The 22,755-nt window shown below is 43.4% G+C and overlaps 2 protein-coding genes across 28 annotated transcripts in view; one reads left to right on the forward strand and one right to left on the reverse strand.

Annotated features, from left to right (window-relative positions):
- Positions 1–22,755, reverse strand: part of SOD1 (superoxide dismutase 1) — a 1,049,346-nt gene that overhangs the window by 383,598 nt on the left and 642,993 nt on the right. The window contains exon 1 of one of the 19 annotated variants that reach the window (XM_050786070.1): positions 19,903–19,912. The exons of 16 other annotated variants lie outside the window; for them this stretch is intronic. The gene's annotated coding sequence lies outside the window, so the exon portion shown is untranslated. Of the gene's footprint in view, positions 1–1,338; positions 1,349–14,908; positions 14,919–19,902; positions 19,913–22,755 lie in introns of those variants that run through there. 2 more of the 19 variants (XM_050786083.1, XM_050786080.1) reach the window with 2 other exon arrangements.
- Positions 1–22,755, forward strand: part of TIAM1 (TIAM Rac1 associated GEF 1) — a 1,375,699-nt gene that overhangs the window by 272,340 nt on the left and 1,080,604 nt on the right. For all 9 annotated transcript variants that reach the window (XR_007724593.1, XR_007724594.1, XM_050786046.1 and 6 more), the window contains 2 exons: positions 9,739–9,915; positions 19,701–20,674. Coding sequence is in view for 7 of the 9 variants with exons in the window: in XM_050786046.1 (XP_050642003.1) it covers positions 19,712–20,674 (963 nt within the window). In the remaining 2 variants the exon portion in view is untranslated. The remainder of the gene's footprint in view (positions 1–9,738; positions 9,916–19,700; positions 20,675–22,755) is intronic.

Raw genomic sequence — 22,755 nt, forward strand, 5'->3', positions numbered from 1 at the left:
TCCTCCCGGACTGGCCACCCCAGCAGCTGGGACTACCAGTGCATGCCACCACACCTGGCTAATTTTTTTTTTTTTAATTTCTTGTAGAGATGATGTCCTATTGTGTTACCCAGGTTGGTCTTGAACTTCTGAGCTCAAGTGATCTTCCTATTTTGGCCTCCCAAAATGCTCAGATCACAGGCATGAGCCCAGTCCTGTAAATGTTATTATTTTAAAGAAATAGAGATGAGGTCTACCACGTTGCCCGTACTGGTCTCGAACTCCTGGGCCCAAGTTGTCCTCCTGCCTCAGCCTCCCAACATGCTAGGATTACAGGCATGAGCCACTCACTGTGCCTGGACCCTTTAAATGTATTTTTAAAATCATTAACTTTAAAGTGCAATATTCTTTGCTGCACTGTGATGTTTCTTTAGTCTTTGGTTAAAATCCTTCTGTTAGGTTATGCCACCTAAACACATATCAAGGTTGATGTTCGTAATATCCCTCTAGCAATGGTGCAACACAGGATCCTATCACAATTTCACTTTTTACATATGGCAGCTCTTATTTCCCAACTATCGTGCTTGCCCAATGCCTTTTAGTTATTAAATTAAGTTGCCAATCAATTATATACACACACTTACATACTTAATATTTCTAGATTCTCTTGCTTCCTCTCCACTTACAGTGTCATAGCCTTAAAAGCTTTCTCATTGTCTGGAGGATTGAAATCTCTCTTTTATTTTAATTAATTAATTAATTTATTTATTTATTGAGCTGGAGTCTCACTCTGTGCCCGGGCTGGAGTGCAGTGGCATGATCTTGGCTCACTGCAGCCTCCACCTCCTGGGTTCAAGCGATTCTCCTGCCTCAGCCTCCCAAGTAGCTGAGATTACAGGTTTGTGCCACCGCACTCAGCTAATTTTTGTATTTTTAGTAGATACAGGGTTTCACCATGTTGGACAGGCTGGACTCTTTAACTCCTGACCTCAAGTTTTCCACCCACCCTGGCCTCCCAAAGTGCTGGGATTATAGGTGTGAGCCACCGCGCCTGGCCGGAAATCTCTCTTTAACCATGTTCTGTTAAAAGAATTTCATGCCGTCAACACAAGCGCAACAGCAGCAGAGACAGCCCCAAGGTGGAAGCAGCAAGTCCGTGGGGGGAGTGATTCTTTTTGGATGGGCCCTTTAGACTCAAAGCATCCAGGGACAACCAGGCAGATTTTCACACCCCATCCCTGTGACCTTTCCAGCGGGGCTTGGGGTTATCTTCTCTGTTGTCTGGGTGCAGGCAGTTCCAGCCCTTGTTGCCAACAGGCTTAGTTGCCACACTGGCCTCTCGAGTGCATGGCCTCACCACCCCGCCACAAGCTCTTCCCTGATTCCAGAGTGGCCGCACCCCTCTGTGTGCGAAGGCAGCTCTGGGTCGGGATTTGGCTTGGGGGGTGGCTTGGGGAATGAAATGTTTGATGACCACATCCTGTTCTGCTTCCTAATGAAGGAAGGGGACCCCTTGATATCCTGACTGTATTTTTGGCTGAAAGACTTTCCTCTTGGCTGCGCGGGAAGGGAACAGGTGGGGGAAGCCAGGCTGCAGGGGTCAGAGGCTATCAGGGAAGTTGCAGGTTGCACTTTCATGCTTTTGGGTCACTGGGGCTGGTCTGGAGAATGTCTTGGAGGTAGACAGAAGCTGCTGAGTCTGAGAGTTCCTTGCGGTGCCTTTTTCCCTGACTTCCCATGTTGGGCCACGTCTCTTAGAATGGAGATTCCCTTGTCTCCAGGCAGGCTCAAGGCTGAACCTCAGACTTGGAAAACAGAGAATTAGAACCAAATTTCTCACTTTGGGAGGCCAAGGTGGGCAGATCACTTGAGGTCAGGAGTTCAAGACTAGCCTGGCTAACTTGGTGAAACCCCATCTCTACTAAAAAAATAAAATAAAATAAATATTAGCTGGGTATGGTGGCACATGCCTGTAGTCCCAGCTACTCGGGAGGTTGAGGCAAGAGAATCGCTTGAACTTGAGAGGTGGAGGTTGTAGTGAGCCAAGATAGCACCACTGCACTCCAGCCTGGGGACAGAGTAAGACTCCATCTAAGAAAAATAAAAAATAAATTGCTTTCCTGGAACTTCAGTCTTTGACAGTGAAAGAGGAGCTCTCTTTACCCTCCATCCACCCTGCTGTGTGTCCCAGGAAGCGTGACTTCCTCCTGCGTCTGGTGCAGCTTCTACAACTTACATGGGAGTGGGAGGCAGCTCTGTCCAAGGGAAGACACCTAAGGGTGGCTCAATTTTGGAAAATGAGTTGTTGAGTAAAGTGATTTGATTTTGACATCTCTTCTAAACCAAGGTGTTGATACGTTCTTGAGGCGATTATTTTGGTGTGCGGTTGAAGGATTATTACTCTCCTGTGTTTCACAGGAGGTATGAAAACACTGAGAATGAATACCGTCCTCTCCCACAGTCTTCTTGCACGATTAGCTAGTTCTCTCACTGGGAACACCCTGTACGTTAAGCCACAGTGTGGTGAAATAGCAAAGGATGGATCTCAGCGTTAGAAGTTAATGACGTTCAGTTCCGTTTCTGTTTTCTTTGGGGATCAAATGTTCTACCCTGCCTTACGATGTAAGCGTGCTTTTTTGATGTGACTGCAACTTGGAATTTAGGAGCCAGGAGGAAGCCCAAAGCTGTGTTCTAGCATTCCATGGTCACTACTCTTGGAGTGCGGGATGGAATTCCCAAGAGTTCAGTAGCTTTGCGGCTTTAAGAAATGGGAAAAGGGGGATGGGCGCGGTGGCTCATGCCTGTAATCCCAGCCCTTTGGGAAGCCGAGGCAGGTGGATCACCTGAACTCGGGAGTTTGAGACCAGCCTGACCAATATGGTGAAACTCCGTTTCTACTAAAAATTCAAAAATTAACTGGGCGTGGTGATGTGCGCTTGTAATCCCAGCTACTTAGGAGGCTGGGGCAGGAGAATTGCTTGAATCCTGGAGGCGGAGGTTGCAGTGAGCAGAGATCATGCCAGTGCACTCCTGCCTGGGCGACAGAGCAACACCATCTTAAAAGAAAGAAAGAAAGAAATGGGAAAAGAGATGCTGCTTGGATTTTGGAGAAGGCATATGATTCTCATGGTGTGTCCTGAAAAAGTTATTACATCCATTTCAGCAAGCTGGGGCCTCATCTGAACCATTCCTAGAGTCAGGCTGTATGAGTATTTGGGAGATTTGGACACTGGCTGTGTGACACAGCCCTTGGGGGTTGAGTGGCTTCCAAACCCTGTTGGGAGCAAGCTTTGCAGGAAGTGACGTGCTGTCAGTGTTGCAGTACGTTGGCAGCTGTCAGTCAGAGGTGTAGTTCCAAGGTGATAAACACCAAGAACTTAGGAGAAGTCTAAAGAGTATTTTGGCCTGATGCCATGAACACAGTGCCAGCCAGATAGTAAGCTTTCCATAAATGGTAGCTCGCCCTAAGTTGAGGTACATATTAACTTCACTTTGAAATGTACCGACTTTACTCCTAAGAAATATGGTGATGTCTATCCTGGCTGAACCTGTTGGTTAAGTATTGCCAAAGATTTACTGCTCTAAAATTAAAGTTATGATTTTAGATAGTTCCCGACTTGTGATTGACTTAAACATATTGATTGTGTGAATATGCTTTCTTGCGTAGTTTATTTAGGATATATTTGGATACATTAGGAAGTCACATTGCCCAAAACTAGGGCAGTCTATGGATATGGAAACTTCTGGGGTCTTTTTAATGATTTTCTGATTTCGATGTCTTTTTATACCTGCCTTAAAACAATGGTAGAGCTAAAACTATTTCATCATGCTTTATGGAGTAGGAACCTGGGGCCCTTATCATGGCTCATTCATCTGTTTAGAGGGATTGGTCTTTCACTGGGAGTCCTGGCCCTGCCCCAGGGCCATCAGTGGGAAGGTGGAGCAGCTCTGCTTTGTGCATGAATCCTTATTGCCATCTCAGCTTTCACAGAAGCCAGACAAGCACACCCTTGGTGAAACAGTGGCTTTACACCAGATGGGGTGTGGTCATCTGTCAGCATGTCCTAGCTACAATCAGCTGTGAGCCAGAGAGTCCATCTCAAGGTCACCCCCCTCAGTCATGCTTCCGCACTCCGTGGAGGGCAGACAGTGCTCAAGAAGAATTTCCTGGAAGGAACACCGTCTGTCTCTTCTGCAGCCGTATCCTGCGTCTTCAAGACGGCTGTTTGCTGCTGAATTGTGATTTTTAAAAAAATAATTGTCAAGACAAGAAACATTTCTATGAAATTTGTCACTGAGCCTTCGTGGAAGGATGAGGTCTAGAGCATTGCTCATCACATCACAGTGGCCTCAGAGGACCACCAGTGGAGACTCCTGTCTGATCCAAGTACCAAGAACCAAGCACTTTTGTGCTTCCTTTGAGCCATCCATTTGGACATTGTGAATTTTACAACTGCCATGTTTTTCCTATTTGAGTTGGCTGTTATAAAGCTTACTGTTAAATGGAGCTAGGTATGCAGCTCAATAGGATATGCATGGTTACCCTCTTTCCTTCTATTACTTTTTAAATTCTGTATCCTTGGAAGTCATTCCCAAGTTTTTTCTTAAGTAACAGTTTAAAAAGTGATGAGACTTCTTTAACTTTAATTTAATTTCTGAGCCATTTAAAATTTTCTAATGCGCTAGCTCCATCCATCTACATCTATCTACCATCCATCAATGATCCATTCACCATCCACTATCCCTCTATCCATCCATCCACCCATCTACCATTCATCCGTGTCTCTGTCTCCATCCACCACCCATCCATTCCATCTACCATTCATCCATATATCTATTATCCATCACCATCTGTCCATCCATCCATCCATCCACCAATCCATCCATCCATCCATCCCTCCATCCATCCCTCCATCCCTCCATCCATCTACTTATCCATCCATCCATCTACCCATCTACCATCCACCTATTTATCTGTCAGTACTGATTTGGGGTCTAAGTATGACTGTTAAAAACTAAGGTTGTTGGTGCTTATTGTATATGAAATAAATGTTTAGGAATTTGATCCAAGACCTCTGCCTGCACTGTTTAAGCTCCGTATAAAGGAAAACTTCCTGATTGTCATTAACCTACTGGTTATGGAAAATTTGGGGACACTAAATCATAGTAAACACAGTAAGAATTTACATACTTATATAAAATTTACGGTTTATAGTGTTATAAACTTATAGGAATCATAGGAATCTTACAGTTATATAGCTATACAGCTGTATACAGCTGTTAGCTGTACAGTTATACAGCTTATAGGAATCTTACAGTTTCCTATAAGAAAAGATATTAGAGTTAAGTATTGGTAAGGCAAACATATTACGTCCTCATTTTTTCTAATGGTTTTCAGAATGGGTAATTTACTGTCCAAAAGTCACATAATTTATGAAGTAATAGCACCTGGTAACTGAACTTGGGTATCTCCAGGGCAAATACAATACAGTGTCTTTTTCTCTATACACTGATCCCTGGAACTTGCAAGGACTTAAAAATGACAGAATGCCCCTTATGAGTGTGTTTTTGTTGTTGTTTGTTGTTTGTTTTTTGAGTTAGGGTCTCACTCTGTTGCCCAGGCTATAACCTCAAACTCCTGGGCTCAAGGGTTCCTCTGACCTCAGCCTCCCAAGTAGCCGGGAATACACATACGCCACCATGCCCAGCTAATTCTGTAAATTTTTTTGTAGAGGTGGGTGTCTCACGGTTTTGCTCAGGCTAGTCTTGAACTCCTGTCCTCAAGCCATCCTCCCACCTCAACCTCCCAAAGCCCTGTGATTACAGGCACAAGCCACTGTGTCTGTCCCCTGCCCCCCATCCCCCACCCCCAAGTGTCTTTGACACTTTGAAGGTGAAAAAGAAAGTTCTGGTTTGGCAGACATTTTTGGAAAAGCCAAGGATTAAATGCTGTGGACACACTATTTCTGACACCATATTTTCATCTTAAATAATATTACAGGAGTGGAGCAGTAGGACTTCTCAGCCCTATCAATTTTTGCAGGTATTTGAAGCCTGAGATTAGTTTTGGTAATACCTTCCTCACTTCCAGTACACGCATATTCCTGTGAAAACTGGTCATTTGACATATGACACAGAAATTGGCCATATGAATTGAGGATTGTATTAGTCCATTTTCAAGCTGCTGATGAACACATACCCCAAGCTGGGCAATTTACAAAAGAAAGAGGTTTAGCTGGACTCACAGTTCCACATGGCTGGGGATACCTCACAATCAAGGCGGAAGGCAAGGAGGAGAAAGTCCCATCTTATTTGGCTGCAGGCAAAGAGAGAGCTTGTGCAGGGGAACTCCTCTTTGTAAAACCATCAGATCTCTCGAGACCCACTCACCAACTGGGAGAACAGCACAGGAAAGACCTGCCGCGATGATTCAACTACCTTTCACTGGGTCCCTCCCATGACACATGGGAATTGTGGGAGTTAGAATTCAAGATGAGATTTGGGTGGGGACACTCCCAAACCATATCAAGGATGTCTCGGAGTGAGACTGAAAAACTTGGTAATCTTAGCATTTGGTTCCCTAAGAGTCATCTTAATGTAATGTAAGCAGGCCTACTGGTACTGCTGGATTTCATCAGTATGGCTGTGTGTGTGTGTGTGTGTGTGTGTGTGTGTGTGTGGTCGCCAATTGAGTAGACCGCATGCATCTGATAGCTGGATTAGTTAATTCTCCAATTTGTTCCACAGCAAATTTAAGGTGACTGATGTCATTCCATTTATAACATACGATTCAGTTTCAGTGAAGTGGGTATCATTTTGCTAAGGAGGCCTGCATAATACTGGCCCATTCTGTAGCACATTCCTTATGGTTTCAACATTTTAAATAGTAGTGGAAGTAATAGCTAATGTTTATCGAGAACCGATCATGGGATATGGTTATTGAGAACTGATAATGGGATAATTCTGTAACATAGATGATCTCATTTAAAGCTCATGACAGCCCAATGATTTAGGAATCTTATCGTCCTCACTTGTTAGAGGGATAGGACATTTAGAGTTTGCCCCAGGTCACGCTGAAAGTAAAGATTTGACCTGCAAAGCCAAGATATGACCGGATGCGTGCAGCCCGACTCCCAGCTTGGACTGCCAACGCTGAGCTTGGTGCGTAGCTGTCTCCCAGTGAAACTGAGTTCTTTGCAGCTCTTGGAGAAAACCCAGAGTACTGACAGTTCCCAAATTGCCATAGTGGCATCCATTCACAAGGCCATGAAGCAATTAACTTGCTGTAAGGAAAATGGATACGTACTTGTTGGCGCGTTTTGACCTTAGCATATCTGCTGATTGTGGAGCTCTTCATTAGGCCGCGTCGTGGATCAGTTCCACAACCCGGGTCATAGGCAAATTCTTTTCCCCACCAAAATCAGAAAGAAGTTATACCAAATCAACTCTGTTTTGCTCTTGTGTTTTTCAAATAATGCCCTTTCTCCCTGTATTGTTTGTTTGTTTATTTATTTATTTATTTATTTATTTGCTTGCTCAGGGACTAGAAGAATATAGAGAAAAAAATGTACTCTATCTGAATACGTAATTTTTTTTAAAGTATAAAAAATGCATTATCAGCCTCCGTTGTGCAGGTGGAAGGACAGCCGCCTGCCGGCCTCCTTTGCCAGCAAGAATCCAGCCTTGCAAATTATTGGCAGCTGGCACTGTAATGAGTCCATTTCAGCATAAATGGGCTATTGCTTATTAATTTCTGCCAGTTCCTAAGCAATTCAGGAACTGCTTTGGAAATGTGGAAATTTGCAGAGAGCATTTTAAGGAGGATGCCCAGGGAAAGGGAGTGAACCGGGTAGCAATGGGGGCATTGTGGAAAGGGAACGTATTGTGGGGTAATAATGGGGTGTTGCTGAGAACTTGTGCTCCTTTCCCTGCAAGCATGAGTCACTAACTTCATGGTTAAATAGCATATTTTCCAAGATAAGGAAGAACTGTATTTGCTTACTGTTCCATTCTGGATAGACATATATATTTATTTACTTACTTCCTGTATGTGGCTCCTTTCCACAAAATAGGCAGTTTTCTTCATGTTCCTGCTCAAAGTATTTGCCATCTCCGGTTCCCACCTGCTGAAACCACCAGCAGCGGGCAGCCCCAGGGAAATGTCTGGGAAGAAAGTACCAAAATGAAGCCACCCAAAGAGGCCCTTCAGGCCTTTGTTTTGCTTGCCTTAGTATTTGTCATTTCACCTCTACCAGCAGGCTTTAAAAAGATGAAGGAAATAAAACAACCCCATTAACCCATGTGTTCCTGGAGCCCTTGCCTTGTTCATTGATTTGCCATGTCAAATTACAGTTTGGATCTTTTACCTAAATTCTTTCCCATGCGTATTCTTCATGTGTTTTCTCTGAATTTGATGTTTGCCTTCGCAAGAAAACGTGTATACAGTGGAAAGTTCTATGTAATGGATTTGGGCTTCTGTTTTACTCTCTTTCCACATTTTCTTCAATATCCGTTATAAATACAGCACTACTCTGAGAATAACTGAGGGTTGCTGGTTTCCTTTCATTTCTGTTTCTTGAGACTCTGAAGATTGAGTGGGACATGGGAACCATTCCGTAATAACCTGTTTCTGTTCTCCAACACCTTAATATAAACAGATAGATTAAAATAATAAGATTACTTAGTCTGTAGGGCTATGGATTACCCTGAATGTAAATAGGCTGGTATTTATTTATTTATTTCTCTATTTATCTGATTTAAGCCTGTCATTTTATGCCTGTATCCAAATGTTACATCATTTGATTTGGGATGTCATAATGTTATACGAAAGCGGTCCCGACCCAGACCCACCCCAAGAGAGCATTCTTGGATCTCGCGCAAGAAAGAATTCAGGGAGAGTTTATAAAGTCAAAGCAAGTTTATTAAGAAAGTGAAGGAATAAAAGAATGGCTACTCCATAGACAGAGCAGCCCCAAGGGTTGCTGGTTGCCCATTTTTATAGTTATTTCTTGATTATATGCTAAACGGAGTGGATTATTCATGCCTCCCAGGCTGGAGTGCAAAGGTGTGATCTTGGCTCACTGCAACCTCCACCTCCCAGGTTCCAGCGATTCTCCCACCATAGCCTCCTGAGTATCTGGGATTACAGGCACCCACCATCATGCCCAGCTAATTTTTGTATTTTAGTAAAGATGGAGTTTCACCATATTGGCCAGGCTGGTCTTGAACTCCTGACCTCAGGTGATCCGCCTGCCTCGGCCTTCCAATGTGCTGGGATTACAGGCATGACTCACCGCGCCCAGCCCATGCCTCCCCTTTCTAGACCATATAAGGTAATTTCCTGACATTGCTGTGGCATTGTAAACTATCATGGTGCTGGTGGGAGTGTAGCAGTGAGGATGACCAGAGGTCAGTCTCGTCACCATCTTGGTTTTGGTGGGGTTTAGCAGACTTCTTTACTGCAGTCTGTTTTATCAGGAAGGTCTTTGTGACCTCTATCTTGTGCTGACCTCCTGCCTCATCCCGTGACTTAGAATGCCTTAACTGCCTGGGAACCCAGACCAGTAGGTTTCAGCCTCATTTTACCCAGCTCCTATTTAAGATGGAGTTGCTGTGGTTCAAATGCCTCTGACAGTATTTCACAAAAAGTTGATGTCATAGAATTGATGAAATGGGTTTGACAGAAAATGCCCATTTCCTTCCTTCTGCCTCATCATTTCCTTTCTGTTTTTCTGTCTCCTCTGACCCGCTCCTCTCCAGGTTTTTGGCGCATTCTCACAGACTTAGATGAAACTGTGATGGCCACCCCAGGGCGCAGGTGCTGACATCGTCCCCAGCCCAGTGGCTGTTCATCCAGACATCATTTCCAACCTCAATATCTAAATGCCACAGTGCTCTTGGAGCAAGTTGGGCTGGGGACCACTGTTGCCTTTTAAGGTAGGTTTGCATATGTATATTTGAGCCTATTATGTTTGTATGAATTAATGGAAATGCTTCAAAGGTGCTGGGACAGATGCATTTTACTATCATTGTTGTGTGTAGCTCGTGGGAAAAAGAATTTGGAATCACTTCCTTGAATTAGGGTTACACCTATCTGACAATTCAAAAGCATTAGCATTAAAACAAAACAGAGAAAACAAAGTAGGTGCCTATGAAATCCTTTTCTCCCCTGTGAATTGCCCTCAGGATCTCGTACATTTATCCCTGGGCTTCACTATCTTTATATCGGATTATGTTTGAAAAAGGCAAACCCGAGCTTCAAAATCTGACTTGAAAACAATGATATGTTTTGTTTCTGCTTTGGATAATCTTTAAAAAGTAAAAATAAACACCGTCAAAATAATAATCTTTTCGAAATCAAAGATCATCTTATATTTGTTGCAAAACTTTCCTGCTTAGTCTCTGGTGTTCAGGGTATTTGTGTGTGACTTGGCAAAACTCTTTTCATGGGTTGTAACGATTTAGCGAAAACTTTCAGAACTTTGTCTCAGTTTAATCTTAGCTCTCTCCCTCACCCCCAACCCCCAACACCATCTTCAAGCTCAGCCTCCAGTAGGGAAAAAACAGGCTTGAAACCAAGACCTCCCACTAGAATCTAATTTTAAATTTGCAATCTGTTGTCTTGTGATTTCGCTTCAAATTTAACTTAGAAATAAATACATTTCATCCTTTCTCCTGCAGTTTTGGAGGCCTGTTTTCAAGTCATAGAAGGGTAATGATTACGTTTATTTTAATAAGTTTCTAAATACCTCAGGGGAGTGAGATTTTATATTATTAATCATTATAACTTACATCATTAAATGCCTTCTGGTCAGATTTCACAACGTCCTTCCCAACAACAGAGAAACCTTGCCTTCACAGTTAACTGTTGACTTGAATATGATATAAATTGGATTATCATGGGCCCACCAGTGAGATCTAAGGTTTTATGTATTTGCAGTACCCTTGTAATAAGGCAGTGTCGGTGTTGAACATTCCCACTCAGAAGAGCTAGACTAAAACTTCTGTATATTTAGTTTACAATCACAAGTAAGATATGGTTTCTGCCATTGAGATTTTTCTAATAAAATGAGAAGAGGGTAGTTAAAAACAAGACAGATGTGCCAGTGTACAAATAACCCTGCCAGAGATACAACGAGAGGAGGTCAGTGTGCCATTGAAACATAGTGAAAAAGTGGAGTAAGTCCAAGCTAGGTAGTATTTTCTTCATCGTAGGTAATTTTCCCAGGCCATCTGTTTTAGAGTTTGGGTTTGATGCCGTTTTGTTGTAGCTGTCAGCATAGTGCCCACATCCTCACTCTCTTCAACTGTAAAAAAAAATTCAGTGACTTAAAAACCTGTTGGCATGTTCTATTTATTTTACTTCCCTTAAAATGAATTACATATTTAGTATAAAAACATTAGAAAATACCAAAAAAAGGTATAATTGTGAAAATTGCCCTACAAGCAATCCATCCGGAATAATTGCTTTTTAAAATTCTTACACAGATTTATCATGTATATAGGCGTGTGAAATATTTACATATTAATATTCTTTTTTTTTTTTTTTTTCCTTCTGAGACAGCGTTTTGCTGTCACCTAGGCTAGAGTGCAGTGGTGTAATCTTGGCTCACTACAACCTCCGCCTCCCGGGTTCAAGCGATTCTTGTGCCTCAGCCTCCAGAGTAGCTGGGATTACAGACATCCCCCCCCACCACGCCCAGCTAATTTTTGTAGTTTTAGTAGAGATGAGGTTTCACCATGTTGGCCAGACTAGTCTCAAACTCCTGACCTCAAGTGATCCACCTGCCTCAGCCTCCCGAAGTGCTGGGATTACAGGTGTGAGCCACTGTGCCCGGCCACATCTTAATACTCTTGGAGATAATTTTTAACTCTCTCAAAGTCCGTATCTTGAATGTGCATCTCACATCTAAGATTTTAATTCTGGAGGATGAGAAGAATTTGCACTAGAGATGTTTGATCCCAGTGGTGGAATCACCTTTTGGATTATTTACTCCCACACAGGAAAAGCCCTGGCCAGCTGACCCACAGGGCTAGGCATTGTTCATGTGGAACTTTCCTGTTCTTCCGCTAGAGGGTGGGGCATCCTACTGTCTGCCAGGAGCACCACTGGAACCTCTGGGATAATTGAGGGCATTAGACATCCTAAACCATAAAAATATTATTACAACCTCCTTAGTCCTCAAGGTGATGAAGTTGTTTCCAGATTCCCTTGTGTCTTTTTCTTTCCTTCCCTGTTTTCCCTCTCAACAATCTGTGGTTGTGGAAGTGTTTTTCTATGTTCTTTATACCCAGGACTTTGACCACAGGGTGGCTTTCTATTCACTGGAATATTTCCTTACGCAGTACAGGTGGTTTAAAAATGCAAGGTACGTGCTGTATGTTGGGTCATATAGGGTTGACCTTTCTTTTTTATGTGTGTTCTATTTGTTTACTCATGTTTTTTTGTTTTTTTGTTTTTTTTTTTTGAGAAGGAGTCTCGCTCTGTTTCCCAGGCTGGAGTGCAGTGGCAAAATCTTGGCTCACTGCAGCCTCTGCCTTCTGGGTTCAAGTGATTCTCCTGCCTCAGCCTCCCAAGTAGGGTCGGGATTACAGGCGTGTATCATGCCTGGCTAATTTTTGTATTTTTGTAGAGATAGGGTTTTGCCATGTTGGCCAGCTGGTCTCCAACTCCTGACCTCAGGTGATCCACCCTCCTTGGCCTCCCAAAGTGCAGGCATGAGCCACCGTGCCCAGCCTTTACTCATGTATTAATATCATCATTGATGTTCATAATGATCTTACACAGGCATTGCAAGCAGTTAAGTTTCTCATTAATTTCAAGGGTGTTTACTTTTACTCAGGAAGCACACTTGTAATAGTTGCTTTAAAAGTCTGATAATTCCAACATCTGGGCCATCTTGGGATTGGCATCTATTGATTGTCCTTACCCCTGAGAGCTAATCACATTTTCCTGGTTCTTTGAAATGCATTGTGGGCATTCCGAATATTATGTCATGATACTCCAGGTCTTGGTACATAATCTGGAGAATATTGATTTTTCCTTGTTGTTATTTTGCAGGCAGTCAACCTGACTGGGTTCAGATTGTAAGTGCTGTCTCACCTCCGTGGGTTGAGGCTCTAATGTCAGTTCAGTTTTCAAAGCCTTTGGTATACTACTTTGAGTTTGTCCTGTTTGTGCACCACTCAGGTGTTAGTCTGAGGGTTGGGCTGTGGTTTATGTCTTGATTCAGTTCTCAAAGCTTTTGCTGTCTTGCTTTGAGAACTGAATTGAACTTGCACATCAGTCCTAGGCATGTGCATCTGAGGAGTGAGCCTGGCACTTGTGCAGATTTATATGCATCATTATGGGATGTTATTTTCCAGTTCTCTTTTCTCTGAGATCTCCACACTCTCTCTGGCTTACAGGGACTATTCTTGATTCCTCTGGGTAGAACAACAAGGTCTGATCCAGAGTTTTTGTTGCCTGTGTCATAGCTTCACTGGAGCTATACTCACCCTTGGTATAAGACTGGGTGAGAAATTAGGACATTAAAAACAAAATAGGAAACTCACCCTTAAATGGGTGGCATCCTCAGGTTTTGATCTTTTTTTTTTCTTGCTTTTGTTTACTTGTTGGTCCAGAGTTTTTAGTTGTCATTAGCTGGGCTAAGATAGGCCTTAGTTGGTTTACTCCAACTTGCCGGCACCAGATATTAAAAACTTATTTTTTTCACTAGTTTGTTAAGACAGAAGCTTTATCCTCAGATAATCAATGTCACCTCTTTATTTAACCTCATTTTGGACCACCGTTCTGTGTGTGCTTTGTACTTTCTGATCACATTTTGCTAGATGATGCTCAATAAATGCTTGTTTTTTGTTGTTGTTGCCTAATTCATTGAAATTATGTTAGAATATTCTAGATGCTTTTCAGCTAAAAATAAAAGGGGATTCAACTACATTTTTTTTGGAAGAACTCTCACTTTAAACTACAGTTTCATTAGACTATTCAGTTAGTTAATTAAGACTCATTTTGTTTGTTTAACTTTTTATTTCAAAATAATTATGATTCACAGGAAATTGTATGCAGGAAATGTAACCATCACCCAGTTTTTTCTAATGGTTGCATCTTGCATAATTATAGTAAAATACCAAAGCCAGGAATTTGACATTGTTTCAATGTATGTGTAGTTCTATATCTTTTTTTTTTTTTAAAGGCTTAGTAGCCTAATAAATCTATAAAAGCAGTCCCTGAGAAATGACCACCTATCAGATATATATGAACCACCCTAACAAGTATTTATGCATATTGCTAAAGTTTCTTAAAATACCTTTTGACTCCTTTACTATGTATAGACAGTCCCCAACTTAGGGTGGTTTGACTTGTGTTTTTTTAACTTTCCGGTGGTACACATGCAATCCCTTTGTTTTTCACTTTCAGCACAGTATTCAATAAGTTGCATGAAATATGTGTTGAATATGAAATATTCAACACTTATTATAAATAAATATTCAACAAATATTCAATACTTAAAATAGACTTTGTGTCAGATGATTTTGCTCAACTATAGGCTAATGTAAGTGTTCTGAGCACATTTAGGGTAAGCTAGGCTCAGCTATGATGTTTGGTAGGTTAGGTGTATTAAATGTATTTTTGACTTAGGATATCTTCACCTTACAGTGGGTTTATGATGATATGACCCCATAATAAATGGAGGAGCATCTGCATTTAATTTGATGGGATTTAAAGGCCTTTCAGGTGATTACTTACTGAAAAGTTTAACTCATCACTTTAAGAGAGGATCGTGGTGTTGGTAAGAATAGAAGAATCACACTCGTCCTATTGTCTTTGATCCCTGGCCCTAAGCACTCCCCTGGGAACTCCTGATGCTTTGACCCCATACCACTTTCAGATGACACTCTTGCCCATCATGCCACTTAGTCTCCTTTGCCCCCACTTTCTCTGGATCCTCCTAGGCCTGAGCAGTTCTGCACTCATTGCCCTGACTATGGGGAGAGCTGCTCTCTCAATTCTTAACCTCATTCCTGAACCTCTGCACTGTAGCTCCAAAAGGAAGAGGAAGATAGGAACTGAAGGCAAGAACTCAGTGGAATGAAACAGGTGCAAGCCCTTAATTCTTTCCCCAGGAAGCACTGGGGGTGGGGAGGGGAACACACTGGAGCACAAGCTGAACACCTTCACCCCTAAGTTCATGGATCAGGGTGACCTTCAACCCAGTGGTCCAGAGTAAGGGACGGACACAGACCTGCAGGTGGAAAGGGCCCAGGGAGCAGCGAGCTGATTGGGAAGTATCTTCCAGGCATCCTGAGAGAAGAGGCTAGTGTATTTAAGACTGATGTGTGCTGTGTCTCATTCGCATTGTGGTCATGTTCTCACCTGTGTTGCATTGTAGTTGTATGAGTTTTCACATCTTACATTAAAATGTCTTTGTCATTCATTCATTCCAGGATTTTTTTTTTCTCTTGAGTTTTTAGTGTTTTTTTAATGGACCACCTACAACCTTTCAGACTGGGTTCTAGGCAATGAGGATACAGCAGGAAACAAGACACTTCTAGCCCTCCTGAAGCTTAGGCTCTAGTGGGAAGAGAGAATAAGAGAGACCAGTAGAGAATAGGAAAGACCAGTAAGTGAAATATATATTGTTGGTTACAATTATGATCAATGTGAAGGCGAAAAGCGAAAGAAGAGGGGTAAGAAATGTTGAGTTCTGCAGCACTGGGTGTCATTTTAGATGGAGGGGTCAGGAAAGGCCTCCTTGACAAGGGGACATTTGATTGAAGGTCTGAAGGAACTTGGTGGAGTAGGCGGAAAGGCGGAGCGTTCTAGGCAGAGGGACAGGCACAGGCCCCGAGGCAGGCTAAGGAAGCCAGAACTCAGAGCAGGGATGTCCAGTCTTTTGGCTTCCCTGGGCCACATTGGAAGAAGAAGAATTGTCTTGGGCCACACATAAGATACACTAACCACTAACGATAACGAATGAGCCAAAAAACCCAAAATCGCTAAAAAATCTCCTAGTGTTTTAAGAAAGTGTGTGAATTTGTGTTGGGCTGCATTCAAAGCCATCCACGTGGTCTGCGGGCTACGGGTTGAACAAGCTTGACTTAGAAGATTGGAACGAAAGAAAAGCACGAGAAGCCAGACTTGAGGTTTGAATATTGAGAGTTGTTCTTAGGCTAAAAACTTGTCCTACCTCCCTCCTACCTAGTCCCTAAACATGAGAGCTATCCGGGACCACTAACGTTCTAGAGAAGTAAGTCATAGTCGGAAATAAAAGAATTTAAATGAATTTAAACCTGGTAACGTTTCCCAGCTTGAGATCTAGTACCAGTTTTCTGGCATCCTCCTTTTCAATGTCAATCCCCGTTTCTGCATTTCAGCTTGTCCTTCTTGTCCCAAATATTCTCTCTCCTACCTAGTGACTGTGTGATGATGTTGGTGAGGTGCTGGTCCTTCACTTTTTGCTTTTGTTACTAAAATGCACCAATATTTTTGATTCTTTATCATCCGTGGAATATTTCTAGTCTTGCGGAAGCCGCAAAAAAAGTAAAAGTAAATTTCTGCCCTGAATTTGCTTCCTTTGTACTACAGGAACAACAAAACCCACGCAAATATAAAATGCAAATCAGGTTTTGTTTGTTGAAGATAAAAATAAAAAGGGTTAAGTAAGATAGAATAGGAAGAAATTAAGAGGATGGAAGTAGCTGGCATTTTACATATGTACATGGAAAGGTTAAAACTTAAATTCACCGGCTGGGTGTGGTGGCTCACGACTGTAATCCCAGCACTTTGGGAGGCCGAGGCGGGCGGATCATGAGGTCGGGAGATCAAGACCATCCTGGCTAACACGGTGAAACCCCGTCTGTATTAAAAATGCAAAAAATTAGCTGGGCGTCGTGGCGGGCGCCTATAGTCCCAGCTACTCAGGAGGCTGAGGCAGGAGAATGGCGTGAACCCAGGAGGAGGAGCTTGCAGTGAGCCGAGATCGCGCCACTGCACTCCAGCATGGGCGACAGAGCAAGACTCTGTCTCCAAAAAAAAAAAACAACTTACAATTCACCAACTTTCTGGGGCTTGCCAGTGGGACAGGGGTTGTTTCAGAAGCGGAGATGCTGTCTCCTGTATGCAATGAGCTATTTCAACTTTTCACACCGATGTTATTTCAGAGTCCTCCACTGATCCACATGGGCTTTCATCGTTCTTACTAACCTTTCAGGAACAGCTTTCAAATTGAAAGGTGTTTCAGCAGTCCCTAGAAACTTATTTTTCTTAACTTCAGTTGCTTCAAACTTCCCGCTCACGCTCCTTAGGCCATCCCCTGAGAGTTTCTCTTAGTAGGATTTAGGAGATTTGGCATTCCTGTCTACATTCTAGTTCTGAAGATAAAAGTGGCTTCTTGCCTACCTTGGCCAGCTGAAAAGAATCTTGCTACTAAAAATGCTACGAATATAACAGAGCCGTCAGCGTGATACATGGAGTGCGGTAATTCTTGAAGGTTGGGGCCATTTCCTTCAGGAAAACCTCTCCTGAGGCTTTTAACTTGATGAGTTTTCTGTTGGCAGAAACAAGCCTCACCAGAAAGCTGTTGTTGAAAATATATCTGTCAATTTATATTTGCAAACTTTTGATATATGTGGTAGAGGAGGGTAAATCTTAACATGTTTGAGGTGACAGTTTTGCCTTTTCTTTTACTCGATTTATTTCATCATAGTCCTTTCCTCTTTTAAATTGAAACCTATGTGATTCTTAAAATGGGGCTGTGACTAACATTGGTTCTAAGTCTTTATTTATTGGCAAAAGATATAGTTACATAGGCACATCCAGGTATCTTAATATATCCTTTAAAAAACTAAAGAACTCCAAGGCATTGGTCAAAGCCTATAGTGTTATTGAAATGCACATTTATTTATTTTACTTGTACGAAATGTAGCATGTGCCATTCTTAGGAATTTAGATAATATAAATGGTTGTGCACAGACCGTTGATCTTTTCGTTTTTATCTTTTTTCTTCTTAAAGATACCAGAGAAGCATGAACATATTGCTTTGAAATCTCCTTGCTACTAGTAAAAAGGAGATTGTCTTTCTTGGAAAATTCCCTCTGAGATTCCTCTGATGTGTGACCTGGTGGGGAATATTCCAGACTGGGAATAGCTTAACATCTGGTGTCTGTATGAGTTATCCCTGAACTCACTAGAACATTCAATGGAGGGTTTCCCTTTGTATTGCAACAAATTTTATTTCAGTAAAGATGTGCTGGTGAGAGTTTCAGTAACATTTTAGCCTGAACAGTGGAATTATAGAGTAAGTCTAGGATCAATGTGAAGGTATATTGTATTCCAGGCTGTTTCGATCTCTTTGCAATGATCACGGTAATATCACTTCCTGCTTTGCCACCATGCCTTTTACTTTCTTGTGTATTGCGTGCCTTCCCTGGCTAGAAGTTAGCTTCATGAGAGTAGGGGATGTGTCCCTTTTGTTCCCTGCTGTATCTCTGGCTTCTAGAACATGGCAGGTGCTCAATGTGTATTTTCTGAATGAATGACTTGCTAGGTGGTTAAAAGAACCACCTCAGAGATATGCCCAGTTACTTTGTTTTTCTTCTTTCCTTTCCAGCTATTTTCATGTGCGTTATCTTAAGTGCATAGAATTTGAAGTGTGCCAGAGGGACCTCACGGAGCAAGGAGAATAGGCTAAGTAGAGTCACAGGTGTCGAGCTTTGAAGATTTTTCTCTTTCCCACTGTGGGTAACAGAATTGTGTCATCGGGTCAGTGAGAGAGACTGTAAAAATATTAAGGAGGGACTTGAATTAACCTGGGGGGCCCCAGAAGGCTGAATCACACTTAGTGGTTTCACAATGTGAATTTCTGTTTGCAGGGCACGCTGTACCAGATTAATGTTCGCAGGTTGGATTTGCTCCCAGAAATAAACCCATTAATCTACTGCTAAGCAGAGAGCGGAGTTTCTATTTTGTTTTGCCCATCCCCACCACCCCTCCATAGCCCTCCCAAAATGCCCCTAAAATCCAGGTCCTCAGAAGGCTGTGACATTAAAGGTCAAAGCTTTTTTTAATTTTTGACTTTGATTTACTAGGAAAAGTTGATCAGACTTACACTTTGAGGTTTTCCATTTCTGATTGATTTTGAAGCATTATTAGAGATCAAATAGAGAAAAAAAAAAAAAAAAAAAACCAAAAAACCCAAAAGTACCCATTGGCAGGGAGGGAAGGAGGTTACCAAACGCACCTCTAAGTTTTGTATTTTGAAATACGTATATCATTTCAAACAGAAATTACTCCTTTGGTGAACATTTTGGTTTGTACTTTCAGAGTTTTCAATTTACAGATAGGAGTAGAACTTCAAATATTTAGTAAGGAAGACCAGGTCAGTGGAGTTTCTGGCTGTACAAAAGCAGCGCTCTCAGCTGTGGCCTGTGGCCATCGTCCCTCTGGGCAGAGACGAGTCTAACTGTCTGATGCTCATATTTAGGAGCTCATTTCATATCTCAGGGGGCAGTCTCAGTAGATGATGTTACTGTTGACCTGCTCCCAGGTAAGAGTCCAAGAACCTACCAGGTGCATGTAGGAAGTTGTGCTGTTACTTACCCCACAAGCCCTGTGAGCCAAGGTGTTCTACCCTGCCTGCAGGCTGAGCTCTTTCTCTGAGATGCCTATACCTGTACTGGTAGTGACTCAGTTCTCCCCCTTTCCCCCCGCTTTGCTGCAGACCATAAAACCATGGGAAACGCAGAAAGTCAACATGTAGAGCACGAGTTTTATGGAGAAAAGCATGCCAGCCTGGGGCGCAAGCACACGTCCCGCTCCCTCCGCCTCTCGCACAAGACGCGGCGGACCAGGCACGCTTCCTCGGGGAAGGTGATCCACAGGAACTCCGAAGTAAGCACCCGCTCCAGCAGCACCCCCAGCATCCCCCAGTCCCTGGCTGAAAATGGCCTGGAGCCCTTCTCCCAAGATGGTACCCTAGAAGACTTCGGGAGCCCCATCTGGGTGGACCGAGTGGACATGGGCTTGAGACCTGTGTCTTACACTGACTCTTCTGTCACTCCCAGCGTAGACAGCAGCATCGTGCTCACGGCAGCCTCTGTGCAGAGCATGCCAGACTCTGAGGAGAGCAGGCTTTACGGGGATGACGCTACATATTTGGCTGAGGGAGGCAGGAGGCAGCATTCCTATACATCCAATGGGCCCACTTTCATGGAGACGGCGAGCTTTAAGAAGAAACGCTCCAAATCTGCAGACATCTGGCGGGAGGACAGCCTGGAATTCTCACTCTCTGATCTGAGCCAAGAACATTTAACAAGCAACGAAGAAATCTTGGGTTCCGCGGAAGAGAAGGACTGCGAGGAGGCTCGGGGGATGGAAACGCGGGCGAGTCCGCGGCAGCTCAGCACCTGTCAGAGAGCCAATTCCTTGGGTGACTTGTATGCTCAGAAAAACTCTGGAGTGACAGCAAACGGGGGGCCGGGGAGCAAATTTGCAGGCTACTGTCGGAATTTGGTGTCTGATATTCCCAATCTTGCAAACCATAAGATGCCACCAGCTGCTGCTGAAGAGACTCCTCCGTACAGTAATTATAACACACTTCCCTGTAGGAAATCTCACTGTCTCTCTGAAGGTGCCACCAACCCACAAATTAGCCATAGCAACAGCATGCAAGGCAGAAGAGCTAAAACAACTCAGGTAAAGTGATTGAAATTTGTTTCAATATTTTGGGAATGGTGCATGACTCTTTCAGTGCATGACTTTGCTCTTAGAATATTTCCATCTTTTAATCGGGTTTTACCCTGTTTGCCTGGTAGTTGCTGCAGCTGGTGCTGTTTTGGGAGGATTTCTGTCTCTTCTGCTTTGCCCCTCTTACAGTTCTGTGGTTAAGGGGTGGGGATTAAGGGAAGTGTGTGGGGGGAGTGGCGATGTGATAGGAGTGGGAAAAAAGCTAGTAAGTTCATATTGGGAAACTGCTTCTACATCTTAGTTCTTCAACAGCATCCCACTTATTCCAGCTTCCTTTCTAACTTGGTCCTTCCCGTGGAAAAACAGGCATGGTGGGTTGCAGACTCTTGGAACTTATTTCTTCACTGCAGCAGGTGGGAGGAGGTTAGTCGGCAACTCCTTTGAGGAGGCATTTTAAATTCTGGGCGGGTTTGGGTCACTTGTCAGCTCCTCTCGGTGGTTGGCAGGCTCGCTGCCTTACCGGGAGCCATTTCAATTTCCTGTTCCGTGCGATGCTGGCCAGCCCTGTCTCTGGAGGGAGGTGGAGCGGAAGGAATAACATGAGTGGCTTCCAGTTCTGACTTTGCAACCAGCTAGTTGTTTGACCTTGGGCAAACCCTGACTTCTAGTCGTTCCTCTGAAAAATGGGGATAAAGATGCTCAGCTTGCCTGCTTCGGGGTCTAGTGCACGAAACCGTGGGGAGGAAACTAAGAGACTTCGCTCCAGCCCGGGTGACAAAAGTGAGACTCCATCTCCAAAAAAAAAAAAAAAGGACTTTGAAAGTGTTTTCCTAGTGAAAGGAGGCACCATTACCTTAGTTGGCAGTGATAATTAAGATTAGGATAATAAAATGTTGGGCAATTGAGCCGGCTTGGTGGCTGTGGCAGGGGGATGCTTTGAGCCTAGGAGTTTAAATCCCACCTGGGCAACATACTGAGACTCTGTGTCAATAAAAGAAAGAAAGAAAGGAAGGTGGAGTATTGGGCCTTTTCTGGTACTTCTGTTCCCCAAGGCAGAGTTCAGGGAGTCTTGGCTTTTGCTGAGGATGCGGAGGTGGTTTGTAGATGGTGCTTCAGGTTAAAATTCCAGACTGGGCCCATTTGCCTTGACGGCGGAGCAGCCTCAAGGTTGACCAGCAAACTTCCCTGCACAGCACTCTGATTGCCCAGTAGGAGGTGGTGCTGCACCTTCCGGCCTCGCTCCAGTGCAAGTCAAATGGGCATTTCGAAGGTATGTTCTGCCGGAAAGGGGGTCTAAATATAATGGGCATTGGATGGAGGACGTAGGGGGAGCCGATAAAAAGAAAACTGGCATTTGACCGTCTGTGTTCCTGCCTGAGGACAGGTTTTGCTGATGGTGTCCAAGCCAGGTATCTTAACTCCACCTCTTCTTACCTGAGTGACTTTGGGTAAGTTGTTCGCTTTCTTGTAGCCTCAATTTCTTCATCTGTCAAATGGAGATGATAAGGTTTTTTGAGAAAGTAGAATGAAATAATATGTGAAGCAAAGTGCCTGGTTCTTAGGAAGCAGCCAGTAAGGGCAACTTTGTTAGCTGTTGTAATATTCATCATTGTTAGTGGAACCATATGGGTTGAGGACCCGGGGTAGTTGTTTGTATCAGTATCTTGAGTACCTCATAAAGGTGGAAACAGTAGACACTAGGGATGCTAAAAGCTGGGAGGGAGGAGAGCAAGAGTTGAAAAACGAAGTATTGGGTACTGCGTTCACTGTTTAGGTGATGGGTTCAGTAGAAGCCCAAACCTCAGTATTGCACAATATGTCCATGTAACAAACATGCACGTGTACCCCTTGACTCTGAGGAAAGAAAAAAACACTTGTGTCCTAGAAACCAAGTTGCTACCAAGGCTGCATCTGTGGTCTGAGAAGGTAAGCCCGAAGCTTGCCTCTAGATGCACTCCCTGAATTTTAAACCCATCTCTTCTGAATTGAGAGTATAATGACACAAGTGACCAGATAACCCATCTGCAGCCCCTCTGTCTGCCCTCCGAGGGCTGTCTTGAAGGCATCGTCAGATTGGCACTGCAGGGCTG

This window comes from Macaca thibetana, chromosome 3 (assembly GCF_024542745.1).
Source record: "Macaca thibetana thibetana isolate TM-01 chromosome 3, ASM2454274v1, whole genome shotgun sequence".
Taxonomy (NCBI): domain Eukaryota; kingdom Metazoa; phylum Chordata; class Mammalia; order Primates; family Cercopithecidae; genus Macaca; species Macaca thibetana.